Source organism: Ovis aries, chromosome 22 (assembly GCF_016772045.2).
Source record: "Ovis aries strain OAR_USU_Benz2616 breed Rambouillet chromosome 22, ARS-UI_Ramb_v3.0, whole genome shotgun sequence".
Lineage (NCBI taxonomy): Eukaryota > Metazoa > Chordata > Mammalia > Artiodactyla > Bovidae > Ovis > Ovis aries.
The window spans coordinates 42,251,636-42,271,617 of NC_056075.1; the positions used below are offsets into that span (position 1 = coordinate 42,251,636).

At 41.5% G+C, this 19,982-nt stretch overlaps 1 protein-coding gene across 5 annotated transcripts; it reads right to left on the bottom strand.

The window, feature by feature from the left end:
- Positions 1–218: 218 nt before the first annotated feature.
- On the bottom strand, positions 219–19,362 carry LOC101102356 (ATPase PAAT). 5 transcript variants are annotated; one of them, XM_027960318.3, is made up of 6 exons: positions 19,187–19,362; positions 17,468–17,671; positions 16,580–16,652; positions 12,719–12,925; positions 6,934–7,388; positions 219–1,373 (listed from the first exon to the last, which is right to left on the bottom strand). In XM_027960318.3, the coding sequence occupies exons 1-6, from the start codon at positions 19,348–19,350 to the stop codon at positions 1,331–1,333; spliced, it is 1,146 nt and encodes a 381-aa protein (XP_027816119.1). In that variant the 5' UTR covers positions 19,351–19,362; the 3' UTR covers positions 219–1,330. The 5 variants fall into 5 exon arrangements, with proteins under 5 accessions (XP_027816119.1, XP_027816118.1, XP_060260552.1 ...); XM_027960317.3 differs by having other exon boundaries at positions 219–1,378; XM_060404569.1 differs by having other exon boundaries at positions 219–1,781.
- Positions 19,363–19,982: the final 620 nt, after the last annotated feature.

Here is a 19,982-nt window from a genome sequence, read left to right on the forward strand (position 1 = left end):
GACCACAGTATCAATTGCAGAACACCCCCTTTCATAAAGCATTTTAAGAAAAGATAGTTGAGGGAGGCAGGCTCAAGAGGAAGGGGATATATATACACTCACCGGCAGATCTGCGTTGTATGGCAGAGACCAACACAACATTGTAAGAGCAGTTATCCTCCAGTTAGAAAAGAAAAGAGAGTTGAAAAGAAAAAATTTCTGTTTCCTTAGACAAGTAGTTTCCAGAGTGGATACATTTATTTTTTAAATGTGAATCATCACCCTTCAACCCACATATGATACTTATAATTTCTAAAAATTAAGCCTGCCTGAGAGAACTGCAATCTCCTTAATTCATACGCCTCAACCCCTCAATGCAGATCCTCAGAATTTCATGCTTTATATATACAGAAAAGGGTTCTGGAAAGAGGAACCTGTACCAGTCCAGAAAGGAAAACAGTTCCTTGTATCTTTTGGATTGACTGAGATAAAATAAAGCAACTTCTCTCATTTTACATCAAACACTAGATCTAAAATAACATTCCTAACAAGGACTAGGCAGCTCTGATTTGTACTTCCCTCTCTACTACGACACTGTACTGAAACCAGTAATATTAACCTCAGTGTAAACTACTCTCACACATGCCAAACGCTGCATTTTCCTCATTACCTGAGAAAAAAATACAAAATGTAAATGAGTGATCTGAATGAAAGTTTCCAAGTCTTAAGGATCCCATTTTTCAAAAACAATCAATTAGATAAAGAAAAATTATCAAATACTCTAAGCATTATTTTTCAGACTCCTAAGACTGTAAAAAGTCTTTGTATAAAAAAAAGTACTTCAACGAAATATATATACAATACAAACTAATGAACTGCTTTAGAAATCCTTAAAATCTTAAACATTTAATCCAGAAGTATACATAAATTTCAGTAAGAGTGAAAAATATTACAAATAAAAATAACTGACAATCCCACCATGTTAACTTAGCGTACAGTACTGGATTTACAACGTGTGCAGGAAAATGAACACTGAGGTCACATAAGTAAGTGGTAATATTTCAAAGGACATTAAATACTTGCTTTTCATACTTTCTGGGGTGGGGTTTGGCTTTGTAATAAATATGTAATAAATATCTGTAGTACTTTGTACATGTTGAACATTTATCTTTCTCCATTTGAAAGTCCTTCTCCAGAGTCATAATGTCTCAGAGGCATCCCCGAGGGTGGGGAGTTGGGACGTTGCAGCAAGTCCATTAACAAAGCAATCTTATTATCTATGTGCTCCTGGAGTTTATATATTCGCTGATCAATGTAGTCTGTAAGTTTCTTTTCCATCAGTTCCAAATTTTTAGAAAGAATCTTTTCCAAATAGGAACAAACAGGTTGCTCTTCTACTCTGAAAATAAATTTTAAAAAATATTATGACAATTTTCCCTCGTATTATAACAACCAAAATACACTACAATAAAAGCAGCCAATACACATAGCTGAAATTTGTCTCCACAACTACATTCTGTCTCCTTCCGACATATTTCCAGGTTCTTGACGCATACAATCTCGAATGCTCAAAGCATTATTGCTGCAGTTCTTTAAATATTTAAGCATAAACTGAAATTAAGAATATGAAGATGACAGAATTTCTACCCTCAAAAACAAGTCTTTAGATACAAAGGGTCTTTCTTTTTGGTTTTGCATTCCAAATCAAAAGCAATCTTGCTTTTTCTTTAAGGTCTTTGTATGTCGTCCAACTCCTTCCCCAAGCATTTTAAGTTTTCTCTTTTCTTCATCCAAACAACTTTCTAAAGCATTGGAAGGACAAAGACAGTGAATTTCAGAGCGTGGTCCACAAAACCCTAGGATCTCCTCATATTTTCCTGGCAGTTCCATGAGGTCAAAACTATTTTTTTATAACAACACTAAGTTATCTCAACATGAATTGTACAATAAATGTACAATGAATTATCCAGAGGCCACACCATGCGTAATGTCATTACTTTGATGACTAATCGCTATCTGGTTGTATATTCTGTTTCCTAGAATTCTTTAAGGTAGCAGGTTTAGAGTATAGATAAATGTTTTTCTCAGAGTAACTCAGTTTGTTCTCAGTATTTCTACTGTGGTCTTACTAGCTATATTGAGTTATACATGCTATAAGGCCACATATAGCTTCCCTAGTGGCTCACAGGGTAAAGCGTTTGCCTGCAATGCAGGTAGACCTGGGTTTGATCCCTGGGTCAGGAAGAGCCTCTGGAGAAGGAAATGGCAACCCACTCCAGTACCTTTGCCTGGAAAATCCCATGGACGGAGGAGCAGGTAGGCTACAGTCCATGGGGTCGCAAAGAGTTGGACACGAGTGAGCGACTTCACTTCACTTCACTTAAGGCAACATATATGAAACTACAACCCAAAGTCAACACAGTTTTACATACATTTGAAACAGTACCATTCTCATTAAACTTTCTAAAAAGAAAATATGGTATTTTTTCAAAAAGATATTTGTTACTATGTAATGGGTTTGTTATTTCTAAACTAATAAATATTTTTATATAGCCTACATAAATACAAGTTCTTTGGAGTGCTCAATTATTTTTAAGAGGGTAAAGACCATAAACTTCAAGAACCACTACTCTAGAATTTAGTGGTTTCTAGTACTCATGCATGGATGAGAGAGTTGGACCGTAAAGAAGGCTGAGCGCCAAGGAACTGATGCTTTCAAACTGTGGTGCTGGAGAAGAGAGTCCTTTGGACTACAAGGAGATCAAACCAGTCAAACCTAAAGGAAATCAACCCTGAATATTCACTGGAAGGACTGATGCTGAAGCTGAAGCTCCAATACTTTGGCCGCCTGATGCGAAGGGCCGACTCATTGGAAAAAGATCCTGATGCTGGGAAAGAATGAAGGCAGGAGAAGGGAATGACAGAGAATGACATGGCTGGATGGCATCACCGACTCAATGGACATGAGTCTGAGCCAGCTCCGGGAGATGGTGAAGGACAGGGAAGCCTGGCGTGCTGTAGTCGATGGGGTCGCAGAGAGTCAAACAACAATGACTAAACAACAATGCTCTAGGATATAAAGAAGCTTTTTATTGTTCTCTTTATTTTCTTCTTTTTTAAAAAAATATATATTTATTTAAAAAATTTTAATATAAATTTATTTAATCTTTATTTTCAAATAACTATAGATTCATAGGAAGTAAAGACACTGTATTTGTCCAGTACCCTTCATCCAGTGGTCCTGGTCTTTACTTCTTACCTAACTATGGAATGATATCCAGACCAGGCATTTGATGTCAGTACAGTGTGTGTATGCCATTCTATCACACGTACACACATTCATGTAAATACCACCACAATCAAGAGACAGAACTATCCCTTAACTACAGTGAGCTCCCTCTTGCCACCCTTTCACTGCCACATCCACTTCCCTCATCTCCTCCATCCCGAACCCCTGGGAATCGCCTACAGTGTCCATCTGTATCATGACGTTACACAAATGGACCCATGTAGCTCACCTCTTGAGACTCTCTTTTGTAGATCAGCATAATGCCTTTGCCCGACAACCAAATTGTTGCGTGTGTCGATAGGCCATTCCTTTTTATGCTGATAGCATCCCATGATACGGATATACCAGGGTTAACTGAACCATTCATCAACTTTAAGACACACTGGTTGCTTACAGTTTTGGGCTTTTACAAATAAAGCTTCTATGAACAACTGTGTATTCATTTTTATGTGGACAAAAATTCCTGGGGGACTTCCCTGGTGGTACAACAGATAGGAGTCCACCTTACAACTTAGGGGACATGGGTTCAATCCCTGGTCGGGGAAGATTCCACATGCCACAGAGCAACTAATGAGACGTCCGTGCCAAGCAACGAAGAGCAGCCGCTGCTCGCCACAGCTCAAGAAAGCCCACGAGCACCAATGAAGACCTAGCGCAACCAAAAATAAATTAATTTTTTAAAAAAAGAAGTTTTCATTTCCCTGGGATAAATGTTCAGGAGTATGATTTCTGAGCCACATGGTAACAACATGTTTAGCTATGAGACACTCCAAACATTTTTTAAAGTGACTGTACCACTTTAAGTCCCCATGAGCAATGTATGAGAGATCCAATTTCTCATTGGTATTTGGTTTTGTCACCATTTTTAAACTTTTTATTTTAACCATTTGAATAACTGTATAGTGGTATCTTGTGTCTTGTGCTTTTAATGTGCCCTTCCTTAATAGCCATGAGGTCAAAAATAGCTCATCTTTTCATGAGCTTATTTGCTTTGTACATCTTATTTGGTATAAATCTCTCTCTATGGTCTTTTGCCCATGTTCTAATTGGACTTTTTTTTATGTTGAGTTTTCAGCACTCTTTATATTTTAGATGTAAGTCATTTGTTGGATTTGTAATCTGAAAATATTTTTTTCCCCACTCTGGAACTTGTATTTTATTCCTCCTAAAAGAGTCTTTCACAGAGCAAAAGTTCTAATATTTTCATGGAGGTCAAACATTGTTGGTGTCTTGTCTAGGTTCCCAAAGACTGTCTCCTGTGGAGTATTAGAAAACTTCCATAGCTTCATGTTTGACACTTACGGCTCTGATCCATTCTGAGTGAAGTTTTGTATAAGGTACGAGGTTTGGGTCATAGTTCACTTTTTGCTCTTTGGATATCCATCTGCTCCAGCACCATGAGTTAGAAAGACTCTTCTTCCTTCACTGAACTGCTGTTGCACCTCTGGCAACACTCAGTTGAGCACATCTGTGCGGGTTTATCTCTGAACCCTCTATTGGGCTCCACTGACCCCGTGTCTGCCCCTCCGCCATCACTGACCTGCCTTGATACTCTCGCTGTAGAAGACTCAACACTGGAAGAGGGACTCCTCCCACTCCATCCTTCTTCCTCAAGGTTGTCTTAGCTATTCTTCCTCTTTTGCTTTTCATAGAATTTTTAAAATAATCTATGTCCATGTCTACAAAATATTGTGGTGAAATTTTAGTATGTATTACATTAAACCTTCATATCAATGGGGAGAACTGACAACTTTACTGTGTTAGAAATTCAATTTGTAATTTAACAGTTACCAGGAAAGAAACAATTCAGGTCCAACTGGTTTCACTGGAGACTTCCATCAATACCAAACATCATACGAAAGAAATCACATCAATTTTACACAATCTCTTCTAAAATACAGAACTCAAAAAAAAGTAGAATTCATTTTATGAGACCAGTATCACCCTCATAATATAAAACCAGACAAACAGTAAAAGATAAATACAGACTAGGATCTCCAATGAATTCTATGTAAGAGTACTTGACAAAATATTAGCAAATCAGTTCTAGCATTGTATAAAAAAGAATCAGACACCACAATCGAGTGGGATCTACTCTAGGTATGCTAGGCAGGTTCAGTTTTTGAAACTAATGTAATTCACCATATGAAGAGATTACTGAAGAAAATTCATGATCATATAAGTGGCCATAGGAAAAATACTTGACAAAATCGTGTATCCCCCTATGATGAAAGAAATTCTGATAACCAGGAACTAAGAAACACTAAGCTTCAGAGGCCCTAAGCAATCTGACTTCTCTCCACCTTTTATATAGTCTTTGTGTGTTTGCTGTGTTATATCCAGGGATTTTTTTATTGTTAATAGGGAGGATCTGAGAGAACTGGAGACATTCCAGCTCAGCAGGAATCAGAAAAGTGGAAGTGGAAGCCGTTCAGTCGTGTCCGACTCTTTGCGACCCTATGGACTCAGTTCATGGAATTTTCCAGGCCAGAACACTGGAGTGAGTAGCCTATCCCTTCTCCAGCGGATCTTTTCGACCCAGGAATTGAACCAGGGTCTCCTGCACTGCAGGCAGATTCTTCACCAACTGAGCTATCAGGGAAGCGTAGTTTTTAAATGTTTAGGTTTTTTCTTCCTTTGCATTTTAGTATTTGTTTGTTTTGCCATGTCACAAGTTAACACTGATAAAGACTATCAACAATTAAAAAACAATTACATTTCCTTGTTCTTCCCAAGTAAGAACCCCCATTTGTTTCAATAACTTACTAAACTCCTCATATTTCAATGCTATTAAATACATTAAGAAAATTTCAACCAATACAATGACCTCATTTGAGATGTAAAAAAAGTCTAAATCAAAAGACTGAAACTGTAAGGTAACATAGTTAAGTCAGAACCATGGCTGAAGCCCTGAGTTCCCATCTAGTGCAGTATTTGGAAACATTCCATCTATCTAGAGGATGGTATGTGCGTGCTCAGTCATGCCCAGCTCTTTGCAGCCTCATGGACTGTGGCCCAGCAGGCTCCTCTGTCCATGGAATTTTCCAGGCAAGAATACTGGAGTGGGTTGCCATTTCCTAGTCCAGGGGATCTTCCCGACTCAGGGATTGAACCTGCATCTCTTGTGTCTCCTGCACATACTAAACACTTAACTACCCCTCAATCAAAACGGGAGTGGAAAAAATTGGAATTACGAGATCAGAGAATAAGGGCCTGTACACTATTAACAATGACAAGCTGACAAATGTTTGGATGACTCCAAAATCAGCCCAGGTCACACAGGATCTACAAAGAAAATCCGTTGTAATGGTTCATTTCATACAATCAGGCAAACAGTGTACACATCATGGCTACCACAGCTCCTCTCCTTTCATACAGGTAACTCTCTACTCCAATCCCTGTCTGCTGCTTACGCTCCTCCCACCAAATGCCTAAGAAGTGCTCAGCACCTCCAATTTACACATTTCTTTCAAGGCAACGCATTCTACTCTGCAGGATATTTCTTTCCTCTATTTCTATCTGTGTCAATGGTGAAAAGTCAAAGCTTCTACAGTTCTCTCCGGAAACAATTTCAGGCAGAAGCTACTGAAACAAACCTCTTTCCTCCACCTGCCTCCACACCCTCCCCCACACCCCACCTCGACCACATGGGTCTAAACACTTACGTGACACCCCCAGTGCCTCCGCCAGGCTTGGTGATGCTGTCCTGCCACTTGGTGCCGGGTCCCACCCGGAGATGGCTCACCTGGCCACACAAATTCTGCAGAAGAGGCAGCAACTCGGAGTTAGGTATGTGTGAGCTGTCACTTGCTTTCTTTGATAAGAAAGAAGATACTGCATTCTTGAGATCATTCTCAAGAAGAGAATGGCTTTGCGGCACAATTTTACACTCTTGGAGGCTGCTCATACTTCCTCCACCAGCTGGCTGCAGACTTTCCTCAGTGTTAGCCTCTGAGTCTTCAGTCACGTTTCCAGATGTCAGTCCAGTCCTGAAAGGAAAAGGTGTGGAGGATGACTTGTCGAAGGCTCCCACAGTAGACGAGGACTGCAGCCCCATCACGTGCTTGTGTCCCGTGTTTCCCAGTATCGACTGCAGCTGCTCTCCGATGGCAACACAATTCTAAGGAAGGCAGATAAGGAAACAGCAGGAGCATTAATGATAATGACAGCTAACTCTGGAGTCACCTAGAGTCAGGCAAAGTGCCATCTTCCATCTGAGCCTCAGAACGTTCACATGGAGTAGGCTACAGCCACTGTCCCAATATTAAGGAGAAAAGACTAAAGCTAACCCGGCCAAAGCAACACAGCCGTCCGTGGCAGAACTAGGACTGGAACTCCAGACACCCAGCTCCAGAGTCAGGGTTTCTAGTCATTTCAGCATAGTTTTGCTAAGGAAAATCTTCAAATAAATACAAGCTTACTTAGTAAAAATGCACAGGCATATTCTAATGTTTCCACTACAAAGGCCTTCTTAATCTATGGTATTTTCCAATGAGTCACAATAATTGGTAATTTTCCTAGAATTAAAAACCATCCGCCCACTGTAACATATGTAGGCCACCCTAAGGATATGCAATTTGTTTTCACTGGAAGATAGACTAGACAGTTACTTGCTTAAAGTCTGATGTTCTACTTATATACTTAAAGTCTGAATACTTTTGTGACATTTTCAATTATTAAAATGAGCTACTTTGGGGCCATGTCTGCTGTAATAGTTTGTAGGGTAATGGTTATGTTCTGTGGCCTCATCTCAGTAGGCTGTATTACTTCCTGAGAAGACTGGTTCACACCTGTTAGGTTATAGTTGCCTCCAGAGAGGCGTGCTCTTCATAGGAATGCTTCATAGGAATGCATGCTCTTCCTCAATGTTTCCACAAGAGAAAAGCAAAACTACCTCCAGCCTAGCTAACTGTTACATCACATGGCTCAACCCTAAATTCTAAGCCCAGAACTCTACTAGAAATTCTCTTTTATCAACGTATCTGTTTGTTTATTTATTTTGTTGCACTCTACCACATGAGGGATCTTAATTCTGCAACCAAGGTTCAAACCCATGCCCCCTGCAGGTGGAAGCTTGAAGTCTTAACCACTGGACCACCAGGGAAGTCCTAGAGATTCTTATCAGGGGATATCATCTCATAGTTAATACTGTTCAATGCCTTGTAAGAGAGACTAAGAAAAGTATTATTATTCAAGATCAGGTGAAGACACTCGATCCATAAATTTTCTGGATATACTAAAAAATGATCCTTGGATAAACTTAGCCCAGAACTCATTCATTCAACAAATATTTACCAGAAATCTACTCTGTGTTAGGTAGTTTCAGGCCCTGGAAATAAGACAGTGAAAAGCAAACACAAATTTGTATATATACTCCCAGAATTCTGAAAAATTAAATATTTATCTCTGAACATCTTAAGGGATTTGCTTTAACTTTTTAATCACCTTGAAAAAAAAAGGACAAAGAATCTTTTTATTTTTTAAGATGACAAGGTAAACAGTGAAAAATCTTAGAATAACTGAATATATTTTCTTTGAGAAAATGGCCCAGAGCTTTCACTCAGATAACTTTAAATGACAAACATATGTCAGGCACTATCAGACAGAATTCTTACTCAGTTATTTTAAACCGCTGAAGCAAAAACAAATCAAAGTCAGCACATGTGAACTCCAAATACAAGGAAATAAGAAACCACTTTAATAAAACTTTTCAGGAAACAAGGAACCACAAGGCACAGGTGAAGCAAGGAGAGGCCAGGAAGCTGCTCCCAGGCCCTTCCTCTCCCCTCATGACAGGCTCTGCCCCAAAGAACACATGCAGGCTCCCGATAATGTGCGTGGCTCCACCCCTTACACAGAAGGAGGGGTTCTGATCATGAAACACCCCTCCTCAGCACTCAACAGATACTTACAGAGCTTATGCGACACTTCTCAGAAAGACCGTCCATGGATTACTTGTTTGCAAACAAAAGCAATTCCAGAGAACCAGGTATATCCCATGAGAATTATTCCATAAATATAGTCTTCCCATAGAAATAGGATATTTATTAGCTTGTTTAAAAGAAGATTTCACAGGATCTCCTTTCTTCCTCAGGGTGTTTCCCAAATGCCCCCACAGGTAAGGATTTAGCATATGCATATAAGGGGAAACAAGTTACAATAACATGTGCTGCTGGTTGGAGGACTTGCATTTCTGGATGAGACAAAGCTACAAAGACACACACCAAGCTTGAGAGTAAGGTAAGAGCTGGGCAAGCACTCCTATGATTTACCTAATGCACTTCTGAACTGACATAAATTCATGATGAAGAAAGCATATTGTTTGGGGAATTAAATAAACAAGCAAAAGAAGAAGAAAAAAAAAAAAACCCTTAAAGACATGGCCAAAAAAACACCTGAAACTTTGGCATCATTTCTTTTCCAAAGATAAGCTTTTAAAACATAAGTATCAGTCATGAAATGATTTTTTTAAATTCATTAATCCTCTTGAATGTTTCCAAAATATTTCACACGCAGAAGTTACTTCTGTTTCTAAATTTTTGATCTCTATGTCCACTGGATCTTTCCCCTTAAACATTTGTTCTTAAAATACACTATGCATAGGGCTCATCTGGTGTTGCTGGTTAGAAATAGTTGAGTCCTGGATCACACCCTCAGGGTTGTAGGTCACAACTGAGAGCCAGTGTTCTGTCTTTATAAGCATTCCAAGGGATTCTGATACAGGCAGGTTCCTTATCTCTAGCCTTCCTGAAACAACCTACTTTAACCTGGCTACCTCCACATTCCAACTACCTTCTAATCCCTCAGAATCTGGTTTCCATCTCCTCACTCTTCAAGTTGACCCATTAAGGATCTGCTGCGAAAGAAGCTGAGTTGATAATCAAGGAACATATACATCAGACTCATAAATAAGACAGATCAGACTCCTGTCTGCACAAAGCTTATATTTTAATGAGATAAACAGAGCACTATATATACCTGTATATATGTGTGTGTGTATATAAAACAACAAAAATAATGAAGAAAGCTATGATGAAAATACGATACAGATAGTACAGGAAAGTCTAATCTAAACAACAAAAATAATGAAGAAAGCCATGATGAAAATATGATACAGATAGTGCAGGAAAGTCTAATCAGTGTGGCTGGTGAACGTCTTGCTCAAGATGGAACATTTAAGATGAGGCTGAAAGAACAAGAAAAGGGCAGACTTGCTAAGATCAAGAAGAGGGGATTCTGGCCAAAGAGAACAGTTAAGAGTGCAGAGGTCCTGAGGTGGGAGCACAGGTGGATATCTGGGGAACACACACCTCAGGATGTCTAGAGACGAGCATCTGAGACGTGACAGGAGATGGTGTTGAGGAGGGAACGACGGCCCAGATCTGAGATGACAGGGTGAGGAATCTGGATTAACTCTGGGGTGAGGGGAAGCAGTTTGGGGACATTACACAGGGGAAGTCAAGTCTGATGGACCCTCTGAGATCATCCTGGTTGCTCTGTGGAGAGGGAGCACTGGAGCAGGAGCACCTGTCAGGAACCTCCTGAGCTATGCAGGTGAGATCACTGTACCAGAGAACAGAGAGGATGGACTCTGTTCTTTTGGAAGCTCTCCTTTCCGAGGTTTCCAAGATCATCACCAGCTCTCCTGTTCTCCTATGTTTGCCCATCCTGCCAATGATACTCCTACTAAATTAATGTTGGCAAATCTCGCAAAGTTATGTGACATTTTTATTTGTATTATTTGATTTAAACTTTCACATTCATCCTATGATCTCAGCAGCAATGCTAGATTGTAAACAATTACCTTTTAGATTATAAACATGAAGAAGTTTATCCTTAAATAGAGGAAGCAATGCTAAATAATGCTAAATAGTGAACACTGTCAGCATTGAATTCAGGTCTCCTGACATCAGAGTTGGACTATAAAGAAAGCTGAGTGCCAAAGAACTGATGCTTTTGAACTGTGGTATTGGAGAAGACTCTTGAGAGTCCCTTAGACTGAAGGGAGATCCAACCAATCCATTCTAAAGGAGATTGGTCCTGGGTGTTCACTGGAAGGACTGATGTTGAAGCTGAAACTCCAATACTTTGGCCACCTGATGCCAAGAGCTGACTCACTGGAAAAGACCCTGATGCTGGGAAAGATTGAGGGCAGGAGGAGAAGGGGAAGACAAAGGATGAGATGGTTGGATGGCATCACTGACTCAATAGACATGGGTTTGGGTGGACTCCAGGAGTTGGTGATGGACAGAGAAGCCTGGCGTGCTGCGGTTCATGGGGTCACAAAGAGTCAGACACGACTGAGCGACTGAACTGAGCTGACATCACATCTCTGCTACTCTAAATAGTGGCTCCTGCTCTCCGCTCCTCGCCCCTCTCCGTGTGCTCTGAGAAAACGCAGCTGCTCGCCCATGGTCTTCCCTCCTGGCCCCGGTCTCTCCCCTCACCACCTTCTCTGTCATCTACTAGGGATGCTCCCACCCCTCTGTGTTTCCGAAGGCTTACAACGTCACCCCAGGAACGTGGTATTGACATAAAAAACTCAATACTCCCAAATTAAACTACTTTTTTTCCCCCCAAGTCACTCCCTCCCTTGTGTTCCCTGTGTACTACTGGCATCACCATCTTCAAAAGTTTGGTTTCATGTTTGATTCTATTTTTCTCCTCAAAACCCCATACAAGTTATTGTCAAGTCCCAGTGGTTCCACTGTTGTAGTATCTCACAACCCAGCACTATGGTCCTCCTTCAAGTTTAGACCCTCTTAACCCTCATCTTGACAAGAAATAACACAGAGATCCTTTCCTTCCTGCAGTCTCACTTTCTACTGACTCCTCATCTTACACGTAATAGTGAACTAGAGTTAATTAAAAAGCAGGTAAAACACGCCCACAAGCTTCATAAGAGCATTCAAAATCCTCTATGATCTGGCCCTAGTCTACCTGAAGCTTCCCCTACCGCTTCTTCACTCCTGAAAAATGAACTTCTATCCATTTCCTAGCTACATTATACTCCTTCCAGGACTGAAGATTTAATTCATACTGCTCTCTCTCTCTCAAGTTGCAGCCCTCCAAATTCACATGCCTAATCCCACCTACGTAGTCCCCTAATAAGACCACAGAGACCTTTAGGGACAGGCCATAGAGTAATTCACCTTGGAACCTTCTGTAGTAACGAGAACAGAGCATCATTCACGAAGAAGGGGCTAAGTAAATACTTGCTGAATGAATAAATGAGTGAATTCATAGAAAATTATGAAGTCTGTAATAGAAATATTTTATTTGTAAGGGCATAAGGCTACAGAATGTTACTTTTAGAAAAGTTAGCAAAGATAACAGTCATATCAATAACAATAGTTAAATGGAAAAGATTTATGTCACCACATGTCCTAATAAAAAGCTATTATTTAAAGAACTGTAATGGTTTCTGGAAAGAAATCCATTCCTACTCACCTGCTGCTGGAATCTCACCATATTCATCAACTGCTGAGCTCCAGGTGATAACTTTGACCCCATGGACTCCATGATGGTTTGGACCTTCTCCAGGTCTATCCTTGAGCCTAGAGCGGGAGAGCCTGCTGAAGAAGGTGCCGAGACTGGCCTTACGTGTACCACAACTTTACTGATGAACACACAGTTCTTTTCACCAAAGGAGAGCAGCTATTATAACAAAAAAGATCACCAAAATTAATAGTAATAAAACAACCATTATTTAAGGTCATTTCTTATTACCACTGAAGAAAGAAGCATTCAAGAATCTAAAAATTAAATTCAAGTACATTTTTAAGTTGTCTCTAGAATAGTCAAAGCCAAGAAAAGATTCAAAAGACTAAGGAAAATGTAAAAAGTCTTTTTTAAGTAAAAGATTACATATAAATGTTTTATTTAATAATTTTTTTTGTTTAAGGAATTAAAGATAAACTGTATCAATCTGAGATCTTACCATCCTGAAACATGCTATATCATTTAATGCAAAAGAAGACTGTCCAGGATCCCATGCAAAATGTTTGTGAAGTGCTAAATATAACTCAGTATTTTAGAATTAAAAACATACAGAATATTAAGACAACCTAAAATTCTGAAAGAGATAGGAATACCAGACCACCTAACCTGCCTCTTGAGAAATCTGTATGCAGGTCAGGAAGCAACAGTCAGAACTGGACATGGAACAACAGACTAGGTCCAAATAGGAAAAGGAGGACGTCAAGGCTGTATATTGTCAACCTGCTTATTTAACTTCTATGCAAAGTACATCATGAGAAACACTGGAATGGAAGAAGCACAAGCTGGAATCAAGATTGCCAGGAGAAATATCAGTAACCTCACATATGCAGATGACACCACCCTTACGGCAGAAAGTGAAGAGGAGCTAAAAAGCCTCTTGATGAAAGTGAAAGAGAAGAGCGAAAAGTTGGCTTAAAGCTCAACAAAACAAAGATCATGGCATCTGATCCCATCACTTCATGGGAAATAGATGGGAAACAGTAGAAACAGTGTCAGACTTTATTTTTTTGGGCTCCAAAATCACTGCAGATGGTGACTGCAGCCATGAAATTAAAACACGCTTACTCTTTGGAAGAAAAGTTATGACCAACCTAGATAGTATATTCAAAAGCAGAGACATTACTTTGCCGACTAAGGTCCGCCTAGTCAAGGCTATGGTTTTTCCTGTGGTCATGTATGGATGTGAGAGTTGGACTGTGAAGAAGGCTGAGTGCCAAAGAATTGATGCTTTTGAATTGTGGTGTTGGAGAAGACTCTTGAGAGTCCCTTGGACTGCAAGGAGATTCAACCAGTCCATTCTGAAGGAGATCAACCCTGGGATTTCTTCGGAAGGAATGATGCTAAAGCTGAAGCTCCAGTACTTTGGCTACCTCATGCGAAGAGTTGACTCACTGGAAAAGACCCTGATGTTGGGAGGGATTGGGGGCAGGAGGAGAAGGGGACGACAGAGGATGAGATGGCTAGATGGCATCACGGACTCGATGGACGTGAGTCTGAGTGAACTCCAGGAGTTGGTGATGGACAGGGAGGCCTGGCATGCTGCAATTCATGGGGTTGCAAAGAGTCGGACACGACTGAGCGACTGAACTGAACTGAACTGAAGAGATCTCAATAGTTTACACATGAAAAATGAGTGCATGGTGATTTTCTAATTTATCAATAGAGTAAATAAAGGTCAATCTTTGAGCCTAGTTCTTCTGGCTTCTGTCCCAGGAGCTATTCAGTGCTCTATGCTGCCTCATCTTGTACATGCTTCTAAACCAAGATGTTTCCTGTGTGCTGTAGGACTGCAAAGTAGCAAAGTGGAAAGCAAACAGGATCTAGAATCAGAAAGACCTGAGTTCAGTGAGGGCTGTGCCTGAGTGACCCTGGGCAGATGCCAAACTTGAGCCAGGGGTAAAATCAGTTCACATGGTTGTTATAAGGATTGCGCATTAAAATGTCCAGTGTGTATCACTGAGTGAGTGCTCAAAGATACACGTCAGTAACTATCATTTAACTTTCACAAACTATTGAAGGTACCACTGGCCCAGGAGAGGCCTTCATACAAACCCATAGATTTTCCTAAATGAAACTCTCTGCACTCCCTGGTGCTTCCACAGCAGTTACAAACCCCATTCATCTTCAGAGACAACAAACCCATACATCACACAAAGACACAGGTGAATACAGACTCATGATCTAAAAACTTAGTGTGGCACCAAAGATGTGACTGTCATCAGCAAGTAAGTACCTCATGAAATGTATACACCCACATGTCAACATGCATATTATGCTTTTCAACCCCCAAGCCTTTCTCACTAGTGAATGTTGTACCTATTTTGCACACTTAATCTACCTGTCTTGCCACTATAATATGAGCAACATTCCAGTTTATTTCATAACTGCCACTTCCTAAATGCCTAATACAGCAGCCGGTATCTATAAGCACTCTAATATGTGTAAAGAGCCTCTTGATGAAAGTGAAAAGGAGAGTGAAAAGTTGGCTTAAAGCTCAACATTAAGAAAACTAAGATCATAGCATCCAGTCTCATCACTTCATGGCAAAGAGATGGGGAATCAGTGGAAACAATGGCTGATTTTATTTTTCTGGGCTCCAGAATCACAGCAGATGGTGACTGCAGCCATAAAATTAAAAGACGCTTACTCCTTGGAAGGAAAGTTATGATCAACCTAGATAGCATATTACAAAGCAGAGACATTACTTTGCCAACAAAGGCCTGTCTAGTCAAGGCTATGGTTTTCCCAGTGGTCATGTATGGATGTGAGAGGTGGGACTATAAAGAAAGCTGAGTGCCAAAGAACTGATGCTTTTGAACTGTGGTGTTAGGGAAGACTCTTGAGAGTCCCTTGGACTGTTAGGAGATCCAACCACCCATTCTAAAGGAGATTGGTCCTGGGTGTTCATTGGAAGGACTGATGTTGAAGCTGAAATTCCAATACTTTTGGCCACCTGATGCAAAGAGCTGACTCATGTGAAAAGACCCTGATGCTGGGAAAGATTGAGCGCAGGAGGAAAAGGGGATGACAGAGGATGAGATGGTTGGATGGCATCACCGACTCAATGGACGTGGGTTTGGGTGGACTCCGGGAGTTGGTGATGGACAGGGAAGCCTGGAGTACTGCGGTTCATAGGGTCACAGAGTCAGACACAACTGAGTGATTGAACTGAATATGTGTTGGATGAATGCATCACTTTATTAAAATGACTTTAGAAGCCGTTAGTGTATATACCTAAACAACATCTTGGGATAATCAGTTCTGTGCTCCTCTGTAAGTAATAATCAGCACAGAATTTTAAAGATAAAAATAATCCAAGAATTTTCTTTAGTTCCCAATTATTACCCATAAAGTAGGTCCCAAAAGATGAAGAAACTTGCCCAAGGTTACTTCTTTAGTCAGCAAGAGACTCACTTAATAGTCAAGGCTTATCATTTCCAGCTCAGTACCCTTCCTCTAGATCTGATGACATCAGTAAAGTTTACCTTGATAAAATTTTTCATGCTGATGACACCAGTCTAAACTCCTTTAACTCTGTGATGCCCTTGTCTGAAATTTCTGTGTCCAACACTGCTATACTAACAAAAGTACATTGACATGACCATAGGAAATAAATGATCAAATTTTAAAAGAAGAATGTTGATAATATTTTAGAAAAGAATTTCTTTTTACATGTTTACTAAGTATTTTTGAAATAAAACCAGGGACCACACAGAACTAACCACATTATCAATTTATGGAAATAAATATATCTATATATTAGAAAAGCAACTGTAGTTTTACACTGGCTAAAATTTAGGAATGACTTACCTTTATTTTACAAGCATGTGTGGAAGACTCCAATTTTAGATATTTTTTGTACAAAGTAATCTTTTCATGTTCACTAAAAATAGAAAAGAACTGATTTATTAAAAATTTCATACATTATCACTAAGAAGAGTTATACTTAAAAATAAAGGTCTCCAGGACAATATTTTAATCCTCAGATTCAGTTTTCCTGGTGAGGCATGAACAGTAGAGACTTCCTACTGAATAGCACTAGATATGAAGACAACATCTGCCACTTACTAATTATAGGAGAAAATTAAATTAGATATCCAATGTATACTCATGTAGCACTGAGCATATTTTAAAGCTCAACAACATATTGTCATACACAATACACACAGTACATAAAACAGCTCATACTTTGATTCATATTAAAGAAAGGTTAGAACAGAATCTTCATAAAAAATTGGGGGGAAAAAATCAAAAAGTCTAATAATGGGTTAAAGCTTGGCAGTACAGAGCAGTCTTGAGCTCATGCACTATTTGGTAACAGCATCCTACAAGAAAATGTTCAAAGTTCCAGGCTGAGTGACAAAGTGATTTTTGGAAAACAGATTCCTTGTGAGTTAAAGAAAACAAATGAGAAACTTACCAGAACTTCATTTTCATCAAACTTTTTCCCAAACTAGGTATGATCTTTTACCAACTTCTCTTTCTTCCATTAGCTCTCTATTTCCACATTCATACACACGATTAGGCTGATCCAGACTATCTTTAAGATCCCTAAAGGTCTAAACTTCTAGGTCTGCTGGTATGTTTTTATCTTTTCTTCCCTAGTCACCAATGTCAGAGAATCAACAAATACTGCAAAAGCTCAAGAAAATAAAACACTACTTCAGAAGAACACTTCCACATGCATAAGGCACAAACCTGTTATCCAGAACATTACAAACATTCTTGCCCCTACTGGTTCCACAGTACTCCTCTCCTAAGTACACTTCCATATTTCTTGCTGAACTTAAAATGCCAATAGAAACGATTTCTTCACCTCCATGAGGGTCACATCTCAGGTAAAGGAAGCAGGGGTTTTCATCTTGGTTGTTCAGGTTCCTTTTCAAAATCACATGATCCTGGCTGAAAAGAAAATGAAGACTATTATGTAGTTTTATAGTGCTTCCCTCGTGGCTCAGATGGTAAAAAATCTGCCTGCGACGCAGGAGACCTAGATTCGATCCCTGGGTTGGGAAGATCCCCTGGAGAAGGGAATGGCAACCCACTCCAACATCCTTGCCTGGAAAATCCCATGGACAGGGGAGCCTGGTGGGCTACAGTACGCGGAGTGACAAAGAGTGACTGAGTGACTAACACGCACACACAGCTCTGAATATTCATTGAAAGGACTGATGCTGAAGCTGAAGCTTCAATACTTTGGCCACCTGATGTGAAAAGCTGATTCATTAGAAAAGACCCTGATGATGGGAAAGATTGAAGGCAGAAGGTTGAGATGGTTGGGTGGCATCATTGATTCAATGGACATGAGTTTGAGCAAGCTCCAGTAGACAGTGATGGCAGGGAAGACTGGCCTGCTGCAGCCCATGGAGTTGAAAAGAGTCGGATACAACTGAGCGACTGAATGACAACATGCAGTATTATAGTCAGCTGTCATTAACAGTCATTAACCCCTTAATGGGCCACAGGGGTTGACATGTTATCCAATTAATTGATATTTGCATTTGGAGTCCAAGCACCCTGTAAAGCACTGATCAAATAAATGCTTAATACATAAATCATGACGAAATGCTACTTTAGACTAGAGGGCTCTCCACTCTATTTCCCCCTGGACTTCTATCTACACTGTAAGCGACTTCCTGAAAACTGCCTGACCAGTTAATGAAGTGTACTTACTGGTCGGCTACTGTGAATTCAAAAACCGTTCAGAAGTGGGGGGAGGGGTTGTGGGCAGGTACAGAATAAAGGGGAAAAGTGTGCCATTTTCAAAATTAAACTGATGGAAGATTTTTCCACATTTGGATTTTTTTTAAGGCCTATTTTAGCCCACGGGCTTCCCAGCTGGTTCAGCGGTAAAGCATCCTTTACAAATGCAGGAGACAACGGGAGACACGGTTCGATCATCCCAGGGTGGGGGAAGATCCCCTGAAGGAGGAGACGGCAACCCACTCCAGTATTCTAAACTGGGCAATCCCTCGGACAGAGGAGCCTGGCGGGCTACTGTCCATAGGGTCACGGGTGGCCAAGAGTCAAGACACGACTGAAGGACTTTGCATGCATGCATTGGTAGACAGGTTTTTGTTTCAGGATAAGAGGCCGGTTCTGATCCCGACAAGGGGCCCCAGGAGCCGACGAGATGGACTCAAGAACGGTGTGTGTGAAACGCTGTCTCCCGCTCACCGGCCCCCCGCCCCCAACATTCACACCCGAGTCCCCTCAGCTTTCCCGCGGACGCCCCTCTGTCCTCCCGCCACCCGGGCCCCGCCCTTTCGCCCTCGCCGCCCGCACAGCCCCGTCACCAGCTCGGCTCCGCTTCGGGCGCAGACCCTCTCCCCTCAGGGTCCCCGGCTCCCCTCGCGGCTCCCCCAGGAGCGCGACTCTGTCCCCGAGCACAACCCAGGCCCCGCCGGCCCAGCGCACCCCGAGGCGGGCGGCGCCAGCAGCTCCTCCCAGTCGGCGTCCCGGGCGCCGAGACCAGCCCGGGTGAGACGGAGACTCTGGGCCAAGGCTCCGCACGCGGCATCCCAGGAAGAGGCCAGGGTCAGGCGGCGGGTCAGCGACCCGTGTACGGTCTCGGTCTCCATTCGGCCACCCACGGACCAGGCCGGCTCCGGAACCTCTCTTTATAGCTCTTTAATTTGCGCCAGATCGAGGGAAGGTGAAGGAACAGGGCAACTTCCGGCTCGGCCCCCGGCAAACCTGAGAGCGGCCGCAGTTCCCCGTTGTCTGGAGACCAGCTACGGCCGACTCTCATACGCGCGCCGGCCGGATTTGGCAGCGGGGTTCAAAAGCACTGGGCCGCGGTGGGGTGGCTCGCGGGAAGCTCCAGATTAGAGCATGCGCCCTGACAGCACATGGGCCACCCTCTGGGCTTTGCGCAGGCGCAGTGCGGTGGTCACGCACCCCGCCCCCGCCCCCCAACCTTTACTTGACTTTAGGTTCATTCACTCAGTCGTGGCCCATTCTTTGAGACCCAGGGACTGCAGCATGCCAGGCTTCCCTGTCCATCACCAACTCCCGGAGCTTGCTCAAACTCATGTCCATCCAGTCGGTGATACCATCCAACCATCTCATCCTCCGTTGTCCCCTTCTGCTTCTGCCTTCAATCTTTCCCAGCATCAGGGTCTTTACCAATGAGTCAGTTCCTCACATCAGGTGACCAAAGTATTGGAACTTCAGCTTCAGTCCTTCCAATGAATATTCACTACTGATTTCC